The following is an 18,467-nucleotide window of genomic DNA, read 5'->3' as shown; positions in this document are numbered from 1 at the left end:
ATGAGAGAATTCTTTAGGTAGCTTTGGCTCCTTCTGACTCCAATCAGTGTCTCTCCCCTCTGCAGGGGTCTTTCTGTGAGTTTGTGCTATACAGAGTGGACTCTGGTCAATTAGGCTTCCTCATCCAACGCCCACACTAAGGTATGTGTCAGCCTAACAAATGTAACTGTGCATGAAACTGGTGCCAATTTACCAGTTTGAGCCAGAAAAGATCAATTCGGTTCAATGAAGCGGCTCCGAAGATGCACGGCATCAGGATGTTTTCTGAGAAGCTGACGACGAGGAATGATTGCAAAAGCATTCAAATGTAATGTATCCAGCAAAAATCCTGGAAAAAAAGCAATTTCCAATTAAAAAAAGAAACTCACACAATTAAAAGACCCCTTCTAATGAAAACTAAGTTTTTAATTCTCCTAACATGGCATTGATTTTTAAATGCTAAACAACATTATGAATGAGGTAAGGAGTAAATGCCATTGCTCAGCATATCTCTTTGGAACACAGTGTATTTCTAAAAGAGGCTGTGATGGAAGAAGCACACTCGGAGGCAGGAATGATCTTTTGTGGCGCAGTGAGATTTTGCAGACACATGACTACTATCCATGTGGCATTAACTTGTCTGCCATTTTGGATGTGTGACAATTGTAAAGACAATGTAGAGTAAAGTGAATAAGGCGCCTGCCGCACATGTCTGGACACTGATCTATGACCATCTGACCATGTGAAAACTACCGGCTCTAAGGGTAAAATTAGTACTGCCAGACTGATTGCAAGTGGTTGCTGGAGTTTGATGGCAGTTGCAAGAAAAATAATTGCTAAAAATCCAATCACACAGGGCTACAGGCTGGTCCGTGACCTGCTGGCAAACACCTGTCACTAGGGAAAAAGATCTTTCCCAACCAGATGGCAAAAACCTTGTGATTTCTTTCGTCGCTAGCATATTGCTGCTGACATAGTTTGACTGCAAGTCTACAAACACTGTCCAGTCCAGCCACTCTCACAGCTGTAGCAAAACTGTGGAAAGTGCAACACAAACTGAAGACTGTTCATCTTCAAAGTAAAAGCCTTTTGAAACACGTTGTATCCATTGCTTTCCATTGATAGGGTTTCTAAGCAGAAAGACAAAATCAAGTTTACTCACGATGTTTAAAAGAGATTTGAAAACTACTGCAAACAGTGCTAATCTCCCATCTGTTTTTGGCACACTCCAAAATCCCCCCTTATAAAAAAACATTGGAATCCCCCATTTCCTGTTTGATAGTTTGGGCCTTCAACATGGTGGCCACAGACTGTGGACGACATACCTTCCTTACAAACATTTCAGTAGTACCGGCAATAAAAATGATTCTACTTGAATAATATGATTTTGATCTGCAGCACGACCAAAATCATTGTGACCATGTGGTATGAACTTTTAATCTTTTGAAATGGTTTCTTTGATGACTGCAACTCACAGTTGTTGTGTTTAAAATGACTGCTATCATATCATGTCTACAAACAGTCTGACTGAATGGGGTCAAGCAGGCAATTTCAGGCAATCTGTTTATAATAATACAGCAACTAACTGTAAAAAAATTGGGGGAAAAATCACACATTTGCTGCTGTTTACACAGAAATTCACAGTAACTACTTACCATTCTGAATCTAAATGGAACCTCCACAATAGTGATGTTGCTAAAGGACATAGACACTCAGCAACCGTGCCTTTATTTAGGAAAACCAAATGCAACCAGCTGAGTTGAGTGTCTTACTATAAAGAGTAGCGTTGCAGGCGAGTTGTGCTATCGGCACAGACTCCAAAGAGCTGGCAATCTGTCTGTGTTTATAACTTAGTCTGAGATTATTTGCACACATTCGGAAATCTGTGTATCAGTCTGCATGGTATCAAACTAGGCATCAACAATTGTGTAACTCGACGGTATTGTGGTACTGACTAAATGCCTGATGTGGTCCCATTCTTGCATAGTGTTTATTTCCTGCTTCTACAGTGTGGTAAACTGTGAGGGGATATTGGGCTTACATTTTTCCTGCAATGATGAACCAACAACAACAATTTTATGTGTATGTGATGCTTTGGCTGTCTGAACTGCTTAAAAAGAACCAAACACGACTGCAGTTTGTTCATAAGATAATTGACATGTTAAATGAATAAGCTCAACAGTTCTTGAAGTCTTCACTTTCATATGAGTTTCCTGCTGGGAGTGACACAAACACCCTGGTATCTACAAGTGCTTTGACTTTGACATCAAGAAGACTGAGACACTTCTTTGCCATTCTGCGGTGGTCTCTGAGGGCTTCCAAATCTTTGCACTGACAGTTAATACTCATGCAGCAGCCTTGCCGGGAATGCTGTTTGTTCCAAGCTGGACCACAACTGACTAATTTCTTGTTTAGTTAATCATGCAATACATAATCAGAATTACGCTAAGCTCTGGGAGTTAGTCTCTGAAAAGGGATATAACTGGCTCGCAATCATCAGCTTACACCAACGACAAAGTAGCTTCATTCTCATCATAAACCAGACATCAGTGAAGACAATCGGCTGAGGACATGACTTTATTTTAATAGCAAAACCAAAGAGAAAGACATTCGAATTAGAAGGGAGCGATGGTGCCACATCAAGTCACCTTGTCACGGTCCTCAGGCAAATCTGAAATATCTAATGGGCAAGAGTAGAGCATTTCTGCATGGATACACCGAATGGTACAACCAAGATGTGATTTACTGCTGCTAATGGGTACAAACGATTGTTCAGAATCTGCTTCAAATCATCAAAAATAAAATGGGTGCCCAAAGGAAGCATATTAACAGATTTATTTAAGCGTTTAGTGACCAATTAGCTACGGGTCTTCTCATGCAAGGCCAATAAAGCTGCTGCATTTCATCAATACAAACAGAGTCTTCTCTGCTCTTCTAAAGTCAGGACGGGCAGACGTTTTCCTGACAGGCAGGACGGGTTTGACAGGCTGCTTAGCTGCTGTCCAAGACGTAAAAAGGAATCCATCGATCAAATCCAAAAAGCTATTTGATCATCAGAACAGGAAGCGGTTGAAGTCTCTCATCAGCGAGGCACAAACTGAATTCATTCATTTCATCCCATTAAAAGCAGTTGCACAAATCAAAGCGCGGCAGACGTAATGTCACGCTACAGCAGCTCCGATGCAGAAGCCCACACACATTTGAACTTAGGTGTCCTCTAACTGCTTAAGAACAACACTGATGTTTTTATTAAGCGATTACAGCACTGAAAGTAAGTTAAGATTGATATAAAGTTCCAGTATTGTCTTTCCTGATGCTGCTTTTAAGCCAAAACCCCCAGTTTGAACCAAACAAATCCTGACATAAAGGAGACAAGCTGTAACAATCTCTGATTTCCACACTGGGAGAAAGCCAACATCTGGTAGGAAATGATGCAGCGGCACGGTTGACAGGAATAAGATCGGCCAAGTCAGAAAAACCTAAAGGGTGTTTTGGAGTAGAGCCTGGATGGTGTATTGGAGTGTGTATTCACAGAAGGAAATTAATAATATTTTAGCACGTCAGTGTGTGTGTGTGTGTGTGTGTGTGCTTGTTTTGGCTCTTGGGTTTAGAGCTAAATGAAATGACTGCAGTCCAAACTGATAAGAGCTAAATATGACTTAAACTTGTCTGCATCAAATTGCTGTTCAAACAGCATTAACATTTACATTTGCAATGCTTTAGTCTGTCAGTCACTATCTATGATTTATTTAAATGTTTGTGCATTAACTGTATGCACACAAAGCAGTAACTGGGGCCAAACTGTGCGGGACATTAAACCTGTATGACCAGTATTCTTAGGTAAGCCTTCTTAATTTGACAGCTGGGATTTCTCTGACTAGAATTTTCAAAAATGACATCCTGCTCCTTCAGGTAGACTCAAGCTTTTATGTTATTTTTAACCTCACAGGGGACAATAACGATGGGGGGAGAGAAAAAGGCAGCAACGTTTGAGTTCCTTGAAATTCATTTCTGAGCATTCAACCGTGCAACAACATTATGCCCTCTTAAAATGAGGAGTACTCTGCTGTGTGCTTAAAAGGGAACCTCTGGTATAAAAACACACACACACGCACATAAGCAGTTGCAGCCACAGCGATATAAATTACATATTTAATGAAAAGTCCCTGCTTCTAAATTCAAAATTTAACTTCAGGTAGGAGGGGGAAAGTGGTCTCAGCTTTCCAAGACGCGTAATTAGGACTGAAGCAGGTTATTCGCTGTTTGTTACTGCCAATAAGTCTGAATCTGAGCAATGAATAAACGCCTTTGAATCCCATAGAGGTCATAAAAAAAAAGAAAAAAAGTCTTTCATTCAGTGGAGTTTGACTCTTTGCTTAATTCATTGACAATTCATTATTAAAGTAAATTCTTCTGTCAGCAATAAGTTGGTTATTTGCCCTCCGATGTTTATAAAAGTGAAGAAAAACATAGTTTTTGTCTTCATAGTTGTCATCACTTACACGCTGTGAGGTTTAGGGAGCGTGAGTGGATTAATTACCCTACCTTGAATGATCCATAATAACATCAGCATGGCTTGGAGTCTTGTCTTTATCCCCATGGTGCCACATCCACCGGCTGCTTCCAGCAGCTTTTCTAAAGCTGGCACCAAAACACTCTTCGCACTTCCCTTGGCACAGGTAACAATTAATTGTCCGTTACACAAACATGCGAGGCGACGTCTGCAAGCGAAGCACCCTCTCCTCTTCCCATCCCTATCATTAACAGCGGCTGACATCGCGGAGCGCACCGGCGTCTCCCCCGCTCCTGCGCTCCACGGATGTCAGGAGAGAAGAAAACATTCAAACTGTTCCACTTCCGTCTGTTTCTCTGCTGCTGTGCTGAGTCCGCTTTATGAAGGGATTACTTCTACCGCACGTCTGTGCTGAAGTGTGTCGCTCCTTTTTGTCCTGATCCCACAGTAAACTGTAGGCGCTTTTTTCACCTGCCGGAGCTGCTCGGTGCCGCCCCCTGTCAGCAACGGTTACGCACTGTTTCCAAACTTTAAGCAGCTCGTCTTAGGACGCACACCAATCAGTGCTGCGCCTTACAGTCTCTGGGCGTAGAAACTAAATAATAACCTTTTTTGTAACTGTTGTAACTGGAAGTAATTCTCAGAAACTCTCCACATGCCAAAAAATGCTGCGTGTATTTACCACTTCATTTTTATGGTACTGTATTATTCTGTGGCGTATGTTTAAGCCTTCTTTCAGCACCTCACTGGTACTGGTACCAGGTTGGACCCAGAACTGCCTTAATTCTTCACAGCACAGATTTTAGAAGACAGAGATTTTAGTCCATTTTGACACAGATGCTGCAGATTTTTCAGCTCCACATCCACGATGTGAGTTTCCCGTTCCACCACGTCCCAGAGGTGCTCTGTTGGACTGAGATCTGGTGACTGTGGAGGCCATTTGAGTACAGTGAACTCATTTTCATGTTCAAGAAAACAGTTTGAGATGATCCGGGCTAAATGACAATGGTGTGTTCCTGAAAGCATCTATCAGAGGATGGGTACACTGTAGTCATAAATGGTCAGCAACAATACTCAGGTGTTTAAATGATGCTGAGCCTGTCCTCTGAATATTACAGCTAGAACTGAGACTCATCATATAAGGAAACATTTTTCCAGTCTTGTTGTTTAATTTTGCTGAGCCCAAGTGAACTGTAGCCTCAGGTTTCCTGTTCTAAGATGGGTTGCTGTAGCCCATCTGCTTCAAGGTTTGGCATGTTGTGCATTCTGGGATGCTTTTGTCTACACCTTGGCTGTAACAAGTAGTTATTTGAATAACTGTTGCCTTCCTATCAACTCGAAGCAGTCTGGTCATTCTCTGATGTCAAACAAGATATTCTTACTGGTTATGTCATGTTCAAAGTTGCTTAAATCACATATTTTCCTCCCATTCTGATGCTCGCTTTGAACTTCAGGTCATCCTGAACATGCCTAACTCCACTGAGTTGCTGCCATGTATTTAGCTGATTAGATATTTGGATTAATGAGCCACTGAACACGTGTACCTATCAAAAACGGCCGGTGGGTGTCTGTGCAAACATACAATTCACCCCACTGAATATCAAGCCAGACTAAATTAACTACTAGCCTCAGAAATTCTTGGTGTGACGATGACTGAAGAAACTGATCACACTCTCACCACTGAGGGATCTTATCTTGAGTGCAGTGACAGCTGAAAACCACCACATCAAGCCTCAAGTCATATTTTATGAACTATACAGCGTATTATTCTTTCATATCACCAAAAGCCACAATGACACTCAAGGAATATGTTGGACTGAAAAGAATCAAACCAGCCTAAAAAAATAAGGTCATATAAACTGTAATGTTTTCTTCCTTAACAGTGTGTTAAAAGATTTAAAAGTGGGTTTGCAAAAGCAACGAGAAATGTCAAACTTTAATGAAAGAGGGATTGTCTGCATGTGTTTCATCCAGTTTCCCCCCTAAATGGACTGAAAACTTTCTCTGCACAGGATAAAGATGCAGAAAACCGACACGCTGTTGCAAAAGCAGAAACATTAGGATACAAACTGCACAAGCCGCATGGCCCTCACGACCCCCCGTCTGAGTTAAAGTCTGTATTTGACAGGTGTGGTCAGACGTGTGCCTCGCCACACTCGAAACTGCAGAAGCGTGGCCTCACACACCCTGACACATGCCGGTAAATCTCTGCAGCGAGGTCAGAAGTCCAACAACTACAAACAATGTTTCACAATGGTATGAAGGGGTAATTCATAAAATTACCACAAAATGCCTGCGTAAATCAGCTTTATCTCTGGTTAGGTTGCTACAAATTTATTTCCTATTTAGACATGTAGCAGATGTGAATTCACTTGGAGTTACTCTATATTAATCTGACAGCCGTTCACTGTGCCTGCAGGTGCATAGTGGGGGTTTAAAACTCTTTCATTAAAAACAGATTAATACAGCAGTGAGCGTGAACCTAAACAGTAAAGCTACATCAGAGAAGAAGAGTGAGTTCACTACAAGCAACACTTTTCCCGTTAGCCATAGACTGATTTGATATAAACATGTTGATTACAGCAGTTGCAAGTAAATTCTAACAAGTTCTGGTGGCACGCCTGGTCTTGTAACACTGAAAAAATAAAACATGTCCTCACAGGAACTTTTACTCAGATCCATTTAAATGTAATTCCCACTCATTCATCATGCATTATTTGATGCATTACAAGGTCTAATTCAGAGCAGAATCGCGTGTCACAGGTGAGTCTGCAGCCACTTCTACAGGAGTAATGTAATGTGGTCACAGACCCAAGCTGTTCTCACAATAAATGCATTACCAGGTGAAATATTCATGCAGGTGGGTCAATGTGTTGCATTTTTAATGGAATATAATGGATTTATTACATGATATTAAGCTCTATGATCTCATTCCATCAGCTTAGCATGCACCAAGGTTCACTAGTAAACACGCTTGATCAGCTCATTCAAACACATAAAAGCTGAGACATGTTTGTGTTTTTTGGGGTTTTTTTTTTTTTCAGCTGTCATACAGGAAGTTACACCCCTGATTTATTTATGTGCTTCTCATATTGCAGAGCCTGTTGTCCTCCCTCTTCTTCTACTGTTGGATCTACTGAAAACCCTTTGTGAGTGCCATCTTATCCATACAGAATACACACGTACAATATGATTCAGTGCTATTCAGCCTGACACAGAAGTCTATTTAAAATGTGTTGGTGGGCTCATCCACTGAGCGTTTCTTCTTCTTTCACCTTTATTCCACTCACTGTTTATATTTACATACAACTCTGTATTTAATCATTAGTTATTATTAATCTCCTACTCCTATTGCTACTACCTGAAGCTAGTTCTGCTGGCAGTTTCTTCCTGTTTAAGGGGAGTTTTTCCTTCCGGCTATCGCCAAAGGAGTTGCTCATAAGGGGTCGTGAGGGGGTCTCTAAGATTGTTGGGGTTTTTGACTCCACCTTGAGGCAGCTGTTGTGATTTGGCAGCATATAAATAAAATTGAATTGAATTGAGATTAATTCAACTGAAGTTAATATTTTTGTTGGTGTAGTAGTTACGATATTAAGATATTTACAAACCAATTCATCCCTGGTTTTTACACCAGCCTGAGTTGAGTATTAACTGCAGACTTTTATGTTCACGTTGTGTGTCAGTGACTGGGAAAGATGTAGAAATCATGGACGCGTCAGAAAAAATCGATGTAACTGTCATGTGTGAGTAATTGATTCTGGTGTGAAAGAAGCACTGATACGAAACTGCACAGCTTGCATGTTAAAGCATACAGTTCCCCTCCAATGAGCAACATTTCCAGTGGGTCAGATACATTTTAGACCTTAATTCAGCAAAAATGTTGGACGACTCCCACACCTGTGCTTCCATGCAGTGTGTGCACATGATAAATGGCTGCACAAAAGACCCTGAATTGACAGAATCTAATCTTGGCTGGCGTTTAGTCCGAGAAATATTTCAATGGTTGATTTGTGTCTCTTTCTTTGTGGCTATCTATATGAGGAAATTTCCTCCCGACAGTTTCCCTCAATGTGTCCATTGTTAAGACTGTCAGAGGTGCTGCTATCTCGCTGCCAGGTTGAAGAAAAAGGGCTTAGCCTTGACTGTACATTTCTAGATAGCATGACTGGACATCTTTGCACTTTGCTCTCCTCAGAGACTGTAAAACACTATATGATGGATTGCTTGGATTCCTACAAAGTGTTCAGGGCAGCTGAGTCTTTTGTGCCACCCAGTGGAGAGCACCCAGAACACAGGAGCAGCGTCTCTGTGTGTTTACTCATCGTCTCTACCTTTTTTGGCTGCAGGAAAAAATAAAAGCATGGACAGGTCAGCAGTCCCTCACAGGGCTTATACAGATTGACAGACAATCTTTCACGCTCATGTTTGTACCTGTTGGCAGTTTTTAGTCTCAGCTCCTGACCTGAATGTCTGTGGACAAACACCCAGAGGAAATCCACGTGAGAGCACGCTGAGAACATGTCCTCTTAGAAAAGGCCACAGCGGGGATTCCGCCTAGTGACTTTATTGTTAATTCACAGTTTTTGACCACTGAAACTTCACTTTATATCCTACTCACAGAAGAAGACTTTAATGCCATGAAGTATTTTTAACAGAAATCAGTGGGCTGAAGGTGCCGTTGTTGATTTTATTTTGATCTTTGGTTTAATCATATTTCATTCTAACAGGGTTTGGTGTCTATTAAGATTACAGTGCTGTGTCAGTAAGAGTGGGTGGTTTTATTTCATTTCAACCAGAGCAAATCAAATCTCAGCTTTAATATAGATCTTGTTCCCAGGCTAATACATAGTCTGTCACTGTCAATAAAGCCTGCGAAAAGTCCAAAATTCAGATAGAAGTCTGGCATATAAAACCTCACCTAACAACAAAAGTATAAGCATCAAATATAATTCAGCTACCTAATGCAAACATGTAGAAGTGCTGTATATATTACTGGAGTATTATTACTATTAGTGATCAGTTAATTTTTTTGTGCACATTAATTTTTAAATTAAAAATGTAATATAGTAATAATAACAATACTATAAAATGTGGTAGAGCAGAAGCATAAATATCCTGCCTCCCACTTTTTGACCTTATCATTTAAATGTCGCAGCGGAAAGTGAGACTCATCATTTTCATGTTTCTATTGTCCAATCTATTGTGACTCATTGATATTTTCCACTGATCTCTGGCATCCACAAGACATTTTTGCACAAAGAACTGCCACTCACTGGATATTTTCTCTTTTCTGGACCATTCTCTGTAAAGTCTAGAGATGGTCGTGTGAGAAAATCCCACTAGATTAGCAGTTTTGGAAATATTTAGAGCAGCCTGGCACCAGCGACCATGTTCAAATTCACTTAAACCAACTTCTTCCACATTCTGTTGCTCAATTTGAACTTTAAACACATCTAAATGTTTTGAGTTGCTGCCACATGACTAGATGATTACATATTTCTATTGAGAAACAGTTGAACAGGCATACTTAATGAAGTGACCAATGAGTGCATTTAATATAAATTATTGTAAAATGCAAAGTAAATTTTTGCTGAAGGAGCCAGAACCTCCCACATTATGGTAAACCTAAAATGATGTTAGCTTGTTAGCATTATTTATCACAGACTTCAAATTTTTTTTTGTTTTTTTTTTTTGTTTTTTAACCTGTCCCGTTTGGTTCTTTTGCCATCAGAATTATTGTCTAAAGGCGAAGAAAGATGCCCAACGGATTTACTTTACCAAATGGACCATCCCAGCCTTGCCGTAATGGTCCATCTGATTCACCTTTTATTGTTTATTTTATTTTCACTTGCTGAATACGGGACAGACTTGACTGGTGGAAAGAAAGGGGAGAAAGAAAGAGGGAAAGAAAAAAAAAAAAACCTGAGAAGAGGGACGGGGAAAAAGGGCAAAAACCAAAAACCAACAGAATAAGCAGACAAAAAAATACATATCGATCACCTGGATCACCTGTTGAGAAAGAAAAAAGAAAGCAAGCAGAAGAAGACGAGAGTAATAAACAAGATCACAATGATATATGGGAATATGACAGTAAATACTAAATATTAAACATTATGGTGCAGCACGTGAGATCGACAGCGCACAGTGTGCTTTGAGGTAGGAGCTCAAAAGGGTGTAGTTTGTGTGTGTGATCACCCGTGTGTACACCTGTGAGCATGAACGCGCTTGTTTTTAAAAGGTTCCTTCATGTAATGATCTGCTAGAGGGTGTGGGGGGCCACTGCCCCGACCTCCAGGGCATGAAGCAGGTATGGAGGAGATCAAAACTCCAGACATCCAGAGGCCCCCAGAACACAAGAGACCAAGGAAGACCAACAGAGGGGCAGCCGCGCCACTATCCCAGAAAGAGCTGAGGAGAGTCCCAGATGAGGGGTCACTCAGCAGCCGCGGAGCAGAAGCCAGGGGGGGTTGCAGTGACGTGCCCGTGAGCTCCGCCGGCAGCCAGCTGTGCCTGAGTGACCGAGCCCCGGGCCGAGAGGCCGAGGGCACCCCATCCCCGAAGTGGCCCGAGCGAGCCCCAGGCTCCAGGCCCCGATAAGCAGCCGCCAAGGAGTGAGCCGGTGGGTACCCGGGCGCCCACCCCCGGACACAAGACTTCAAATTTTTATATTAACAACTGAATCCGATCTCCATCAGCTAAGATTAAAACGCTATCTGGCATCTGTCTTTTTTCTAAAGGGCAAAACTGAAAAGTTGTTTTTTTCACCTCAACACTTCGTGGCCTTCATGTGATTTATAGACATAGTTATGATTGGCTGAAGATTGCAAGCATTTCATTGGTGGCAGATCCGAAGAACAACAGTCTGAAACCAACACTGTTTTCTCAAACCTCCCAATTTCCGTAAGTGTGTACGTACTAAATAAAGTTAGCATTAGAGCTAAATGCTAACATTATCATGACAACATGCACAGTGCTGTTGCTAACGCTAACTCAAATATTAAAGCACGCATTTACATATTCCAGGAGTAAAACACCCAGTAGATAAGGCTGTTTAATGAGCTAACTGTATAAAATAGGACAGAAGACAGCAGTGTTTCCATCTGATAAAACAGTGCATCCACAGTGTAAATAAAGGCTCTCTTGCCTTTGAATATTTTAATTTAAAATGAGCATATATAGCATTGGGACAATTGACATTTGGGGAGCAGGAAATGTGCATTTTAAGTTCCTTAAATAGCATCTGAAATAATTCAAGCCCTGTGAAAGAGTCTAATGTTTCTAGAGCATTTCATGCTCCACATTAACACCGGCCTCAAACCAGAGAGAAAGCAAATATGCAAATGCTTTCTGAATCCACACATAATCAAATTTACAGTTTAGTATCGCTGATAATACATTTGTTCTTTACCCCTCTGTGATGCTGTTGACTTATTGTGCTATGCTGTGTCACATTCACTGCATGTTGTGGCCTAATTTCTATTTCCCCGACTAAAACAGGATCTTACAGATCTTTGAACATTCCCGTGAAGCAGCTTTAGCCTCCTTACATTCCCTGATAGAGAAGCGGCTTTTCATTGATAACTGCTTTTCTGACAACCCTCTGCCCATGCTGCAATTTCATTTGAAAATGAATAAATAAAGATAATGATAATAGCTTTTTGAGGGATGTGATATTTCGAAGAATGGCATTAAAATCCACCTACACTAGATCTTTGTATACACAGACAATGGTTACTTCAACTACACTAAAAGCAGAGACATTTAAGAAACATTTCTTTATATTTTGCCTCCAATCAGCCTAATTCTTATGCTCTTCAGCAATAGTCCACACTTTTTCTTTAGCTAGCCGCTGTTTTTTTATCCCCTTTCTGTCCTGACCATGTATGTACCTGCCTTTTTCTGTTTGTTGAGCCACTTAAGATTGACCTATGATTCATTCAAGAAAAAAAAGGTCCTAACTCGAGGGATAAACTGGTATTGTGGTAAACATAACAGACATCTTAGCACAGAACCAATAAATCTTTAGGCAGGTTGTTACCAGCAGCCTGTGGCAAAAACTACATCATTTGTTCTCATTTCTCTAGTAGAATTTATGAAACATTTTAAAAATAACACAATTTGACAGGTTTAAAATGGTAGTTTGAACCAACAAGGTGATTCCCAAAAAGCTATTATCTGAAAACCTGACATATTTCTAGACAACAGGACAGTGGAGGACAAACGAATAAGTGTCCATAGCAGATGAACAGCATCTGAAAATTATGTTAATTCAGGAACAGGAAAAAACCCACCTGACACAGGACCTGAGAGATGCATCTGACCTCATCAGATACATTGTCAGTGGAAGGCTGGCTGTCAAGAAGCAATTTATAAAGAAGGGAAACAGGAGGAAAACACTCATGTATCCCAAATATTTAATGGCTCAGTCATGGATTGGCCTCCCCAAAGCTTTGAATGTCCTACATGAAGGCTGAAGAACTGCTCCTGAAAACTACTTTAAGAAATTACAATAAGGTTTGCCTGAGAGTGTTCAGGTTGTGCTGAAGAATAAAGGTGGTCATACCAAATATTTCAAGCTTGTTAGAATTGTGCAAACTCAGTTTTTTCCTTAAATACTGTATTTCTGTGCGTTTTTACACATTTTTTTTTAATAAACTGCTCCACTTATTTCCCATTTTCCAAGCAAATATTAAACAAACCAAAGAGTGTCACAGCGCTGTACATTTGCAAAGACTAACTCGTTCCTTGAATAAGTGAACCTCCTTTGTTCCCGATAACATGCTGGAAACATCAGAGTTTAGAGATGACAGGAGTTTGAGGAATTCTCACTGTGAATTCAGAGCTATTAGTTTACTGTGGACATTGACTGCTTCCCTCCTACATTTCCATTAAAAATGTATGAGTCACAGTGACAAGCTCATATTGTGCAGCCTGGACACAGCACTCTAATAGAAGCTGTGTGTGCGTTTGTGCGCGTGAAGCTGGATGTCTGCCACAGGTTTTCTGATATGAACCCTGAGTATAATAGGCCCTCTATCATTTATCACTCTTTACCGTCACTACAGAGAAGATTAGATTTTGACGAGCATACAGAATATACAAAATGACCTTGTCTTTGCTGGAGACATGCATCTAAGTTTTATTTTTCTGTTTTTTTCCCTCCAAAGGGAGATAATACAGTTCTACTTGTGCAGCAGAGTGTCACACATTCCCAACCCCTCTCTGTAAGTTTGAATGTACAATTTACATTAATTGTAGTCAGAAGTAAGTCTACTGTAATGTGAGTCAGGAAAGTCATGCTGTGAAAGTGCACCATCCTTGTTCAGTTTCTCTCCAAAGGCTGAAAACATTCTGATTTAATCTTAATAGGCAATTTGCTTCATGCTAGCAGTGCATCTGTTTGAGCTCTCCCTGTGATGCCGCACGTGTCAGAGAGCCTGAAATAAAACAATTGCTCCCATCTGAGACTCGCCTTCCTAACACTGAACCCAAATCTGTTCCTTCCTAAGTATTTTCTTCAGACTAGATTAAACTCCAGGGGTAACAAAAAACAGCACAGAAAGACATTCATAATATGAAAACTGCCCTCTGAGCCTTGTCAGTTGTACTCTAAGTCAATTAAAACGTCTTCACAGCAGCCCCTGCTTGATAAATTTCATCCGAAAGTTGCTGGCAGTGAGCTGAGATAGATAGAAAAAAAGTGCACTTGCTGTACATGTTGATATAATACTGGGCAAAATGACACGTTTCAGTACAGATGCTGCTTGTGCAATGGGAGGAGAAGTCTCTGAAAGAGCCCACTTTTCTTTTTTTTTTCTTTTGTGAAAACATAAAAGAGTGATTGTTTGAGGAGAGAAGGAGACACGCTGTCACTGTATCAAAAACCTGGGCTTATTATGTGTCATTATTTTCTCAATTAGACTATTACATGACTAATCATTTGGTCTATAACATCATGTAATAACACGGTAAAAGGAATCTGTGCAGCTTCTGAGTATCGTGAGATAAAAAACAACATGTTTAAATGTTTTGTTTTGTTTGACCAAAACCCAAATAACTACAGTTTATTGTTGCACAAACAAAGAACAGCCTCAGATACTCTGGAAGTCGTTTTGTTTCCCCTATTTACAACTAAAAATTGCTTGTGCAGCAGCTTGTTTGCTGCACATCCATGATGGGACTCGCCTGTGAACCTCATCCTAAAGGTGCTCTATTAGATTGAAGCCTGGTGACTGTGTAGGTCATTTGAGTACACTGAACTCACTGTCATGTTCAAGAAATCAGTCTGAGATTATCTGACCTTTGTGACATGGTGTGTTATCCTGCTGGAAGCAGCCATCAGAAGATGGCGACAGCAACAATACTCAGGTAGGTTGTAGATACTCAGTTAGAGGCCAGTAGACATCTCTGACACTAATACTCCTTTTGAGAGCAATGTCTGTAATCCCTAGAGATGATTGGGTGGAAAATGCCAATATCTCTCAATCCAGCCTATTAAATCCCCTTTCCTCCCAATTCTGATGCTCAGTTTGAACTTCAAAATGTTGTTGTCTACATGTCTAAATGCTTTGAGATGCTGCCGTGTGATTGGCTGATTATATATGAGTGAACAAACAGATGAACAGGTGTAACTAATGAAGTGGCTAGTAGATGTAAGACCAACTAAATTTTAATGCATTATTTGTTTCCAATATGCTGCAATGCATGTCTGATTCTTTATACTAAGAACTGCTGAGCAGAACATTCGTTGCCCTATAATAAAGTAAATCAAAATTCAATATGTCAACACTTTGCTTTATTCATGCAGTTTTTCAAGCGATTTTTGCACATCCAACAAAATAGTTATCCCCAAACATGGTGATTGTTTCTACCTATCGACTCGGATGTTATGTTGTGTATGTGCTGTTGTAAAAAAAGTTTCTGTTTGGTGATTCTTCCTTGTAGGTGATGTTTGTGTATCATAACTGTACAGCAGAAAAGTGCCCCACCGTGTATTAGCTAAGCCTTCCTGCAGCTCCTTTATAGCCGTTTTCATGATCTTTCTGATGTTGGCATCCACAGCTCGCCTTGTTTTTGCTTTCTCTCTGACATTTCAAACATTGGAAATTTCATGTTGAAAGCACTGCGGTGACTTTTAATATCCTCTCCCTGATCGGTTTTTCAGATCCTTGGTCAGTTAGGCTATAATTATCGACTGTTACCGCGAGCTTTGAACAATCAGCTCCTTCTTAATGATAATTCATGACCTGCTTTACTACCTGCTTTTAATTGCTAATGAATCAATTAAGAGTTGTTTTTTTTATGTATGCTTTCTGCAGGGTTTCTATGTAGTTCACTCGTCAAACGTAGATTGACCTGATGGCCAATATATTATAATATTATAATATTCTGATACAAATCTTGCAAATTAATATGATACAAAAATCCCAAATGCAAGTTTAAAGCATTAAAAGTAACAAAATATAACTAATGATAAAATATACAAAACCCACAAAAATCAAAGAAAACTAACTGTTAAAATTACATCTTCAAATTTTTATAACATTGTTATGGCTTCACATTATTATTAACATGGAAATATTTACGATCCATTGTTCATAATTTTGTAGACATGTTCCCAAACTTCGTTGTGAGTAATTCTATCAGTTTACTTTGAATAAGTCAGTTTCTCCTTTTTCTAATTAAGTGATAATGAAAATCTGTTGGTAGCATCTCTGCTGTTGTTCCCTGCATGCACACATGCTGATATTTATTGATGCCTCCGGGTTTTGTGAACAGATTGTTAATTTCCCAATAATGAGATATTCTTACAAGGGACATTTGACAACTAGTGCAAGCACGGAAACCAAACAGGGCTGTAGCAGTGCTGGTACCTCGGTGATATTATGCAGCCTCCGTGTCGAAGAAAACAGGTGCACTTATGAATTCAGGCCAGCAGAGGACTCCCCTGAGCCTCTGCTGGAATCAGCTGCTGCTTAGTGTGCAGTCAGAAAAGACCCTTTCCTCCCTTTTGTTGTTTATTCTTTCCAGCACTCCTTCATGAGCGTTGTTGCACAAGGTCATTGTTAACTGGCTTCACACAACTGCTGCAGAAAACACACGAAAGAAAAACAGAGAAGAACATATCCACGCATAGCACATGATGTGTGTTTTATATCTAGCAAATGTATTACATTTGCGATACACAGACAGTATTTTCACCGTGAAACATGGTGGAGAAGCAAGACTTGAGGCCCGTGATGCAATCTGGCAGAAGAGATAAATGGACTCTCAAGCATAAGTGGCAATTACATGAGAGTTCTATTTGTACCAAGCAATCAGTGGCTGAAGATCTGGAAACCGAGAACACTTTTTTCCCCTTCATTTCTGCAAATATCAGATTCAGTAGATACTGTTAAGTGGAGCTCATCGAATCTAGTCTGCGTTTCACAATCCCGTAAAACAAGTTACATTTTAATTGCTTTTCCATAAAACATGATTTCCCCTAAAACAACAGGAAAAAACTTACACTGCAAACTGCTGTCTGAGCCCCTGAATATGTATATAACAAAAAGCTCAGAACCACGTATGTTAAGCGGGATGTTTGTGACAGAAGTGAAGCGCTGATGATGCGAATTTTAAGCTGTAAATATGCATGCATGGATGCATGGATTACAGCTTGTGTAGCAACAGAGATAAGACGAGGAGATGGGCATCAAAATTATCTTGAACTGAGCCTAACTATGGAGCCAATTTTCTGCCTGGAAAAGAAAGATATAAATGCAGACATTTTTGTTTTTACTTGACAAAAATAGACCAATTTTTGACTACTACTTACATCATTTTGGTCTGTATACCTTCGGTTTATTTGCCTATATATTCCAGCTACTGTAGCTTCTCTCCCAGTGTCCCTTTGAGCTTTTCTTCACTGTAAGCAGATCCAATCAATGAATTGAAACATGCCAAAAACAAACCTCCAGCAAGTTTCTGCTGTTAATCAACCTGCTGACCTATAATCTTCTGACTTGGAGACATCCCAAGGTTGTTGTTTTTTTGTGTTACTTACAAAAAATAACTTCAACACATCGTAATTTGCGTTTAAGAGATACTTCTGGAGTGATAAACATGAACTGTTCTCACCTTTACCTTGAAACGATCAACTGAATGAATAAACTACTGAGAATTCACTTGACTCATTCTGGTAAAAGACGCTGATTTACTCCCCACCGTACATTGTTGGGTAAAGGTTAAATTTAAAGGTTGAATCTTTTTTGTAGTTAGAAGAAAACATTCACAATGAAAGCAAGTTTGTTTTCGGTACATCTTTGTTGCATCTTTGCATAATAATAAACACAGTACTAACCATGATGAAAGTTAATTTGAACTGAGCCCCCTGTAAAAACTGAGAGAAGCCTCACATGGATGTGTTTAGTAACCACAAGTTCTTCCTGATGTATATTTACAGTTTTAATCAATGTGATGTTATGCGGTCATGTACAAAAGAAGGGACTCTACGTGGTTCTGAGAAAAGTTACTCTCTGATTCAGTTGCTTGTAGAACCACGTTTAGCACCAATAATCTGAAGTAATTGTGTTCTGTGTGATTTCATCAATCTCTCACATCGTTGCAGAGGAATTTTCGCCCACTCTTCTTTATAAATTTACTTCAGTTCATTGAAGATTGTTGGCATTCGTTTATGCACAGCTCTCTCACCACAACATTTCAATCAGGTTCAGGTCTTTGATTGTGGGTCATTGCAGGAACGTGATTTTCATCCATTCTGTTGTAGATTTACTGCCCGTGCATGCGATCGTTGTTGCTGTTGGACAGGCTCACATTTGACTCTTGACAAGCTCATGGTTGACTGCTAGGTGCCCAGATCCTGTGTCTGCAAAACAAACCCTCCAAAGGACCTTGTTGCAGAGGTCTTGTGGTTTGTTCAGTGACTTTGCAAATCTAAGCTGTGCTGCTATATTCCTTTTAGACAGAAGACGGT

At 40.1% G+C, this 18,467-nt stretch overlaps 1 protein-coding gene across 1 annotated transcript in view; it reads right to left on the bottom strand.

The window, feature by feature from the left end:
- Window positions 1-5,003, bottom strand: part of esamb (endothelial cell adhesion molecule b) — a 57,268-nt gene extending 52,265 nt beyond the window's left edge. Inside the window, exon 1 of the mRNA XM_005459587.4 lies at window positions 4,525-5,003. Within this exon, the coding sequence (XP_005459644.1) occupies window positions 4,525-4,756 (232 nt within the window). The 5' untranslated portion in view covers window positions 4,757-5,003. The remainder of the gene's footprint in view (window positions 1-4,524) is intronic.
- Between the last annotated feature and the right edge of the window lie 13,464 nt (window positions 5,004-18,467).

Source organism: Oreochromis niloticus, linkage group LG14 (genome assembly GCF_001858045.2).
Source record: "Oreochromis niloticus isolate F11D_XX linkage group LG14, O_niloticus_UMD_NMBU, whole genome shotgun sequence".
In the NCBI taxonomy this organism is placed as follows: Eukaryota; Metazoa; Chordata; class Actinopteri; order Cichliformes; family Cichlidae; genus Oreochromis; species Oreochromis niloticus.
Note: the sequence above shows the minus strand (reverse complement) of the source record. Positions and strands in the feature narration are given on the sequence as shown.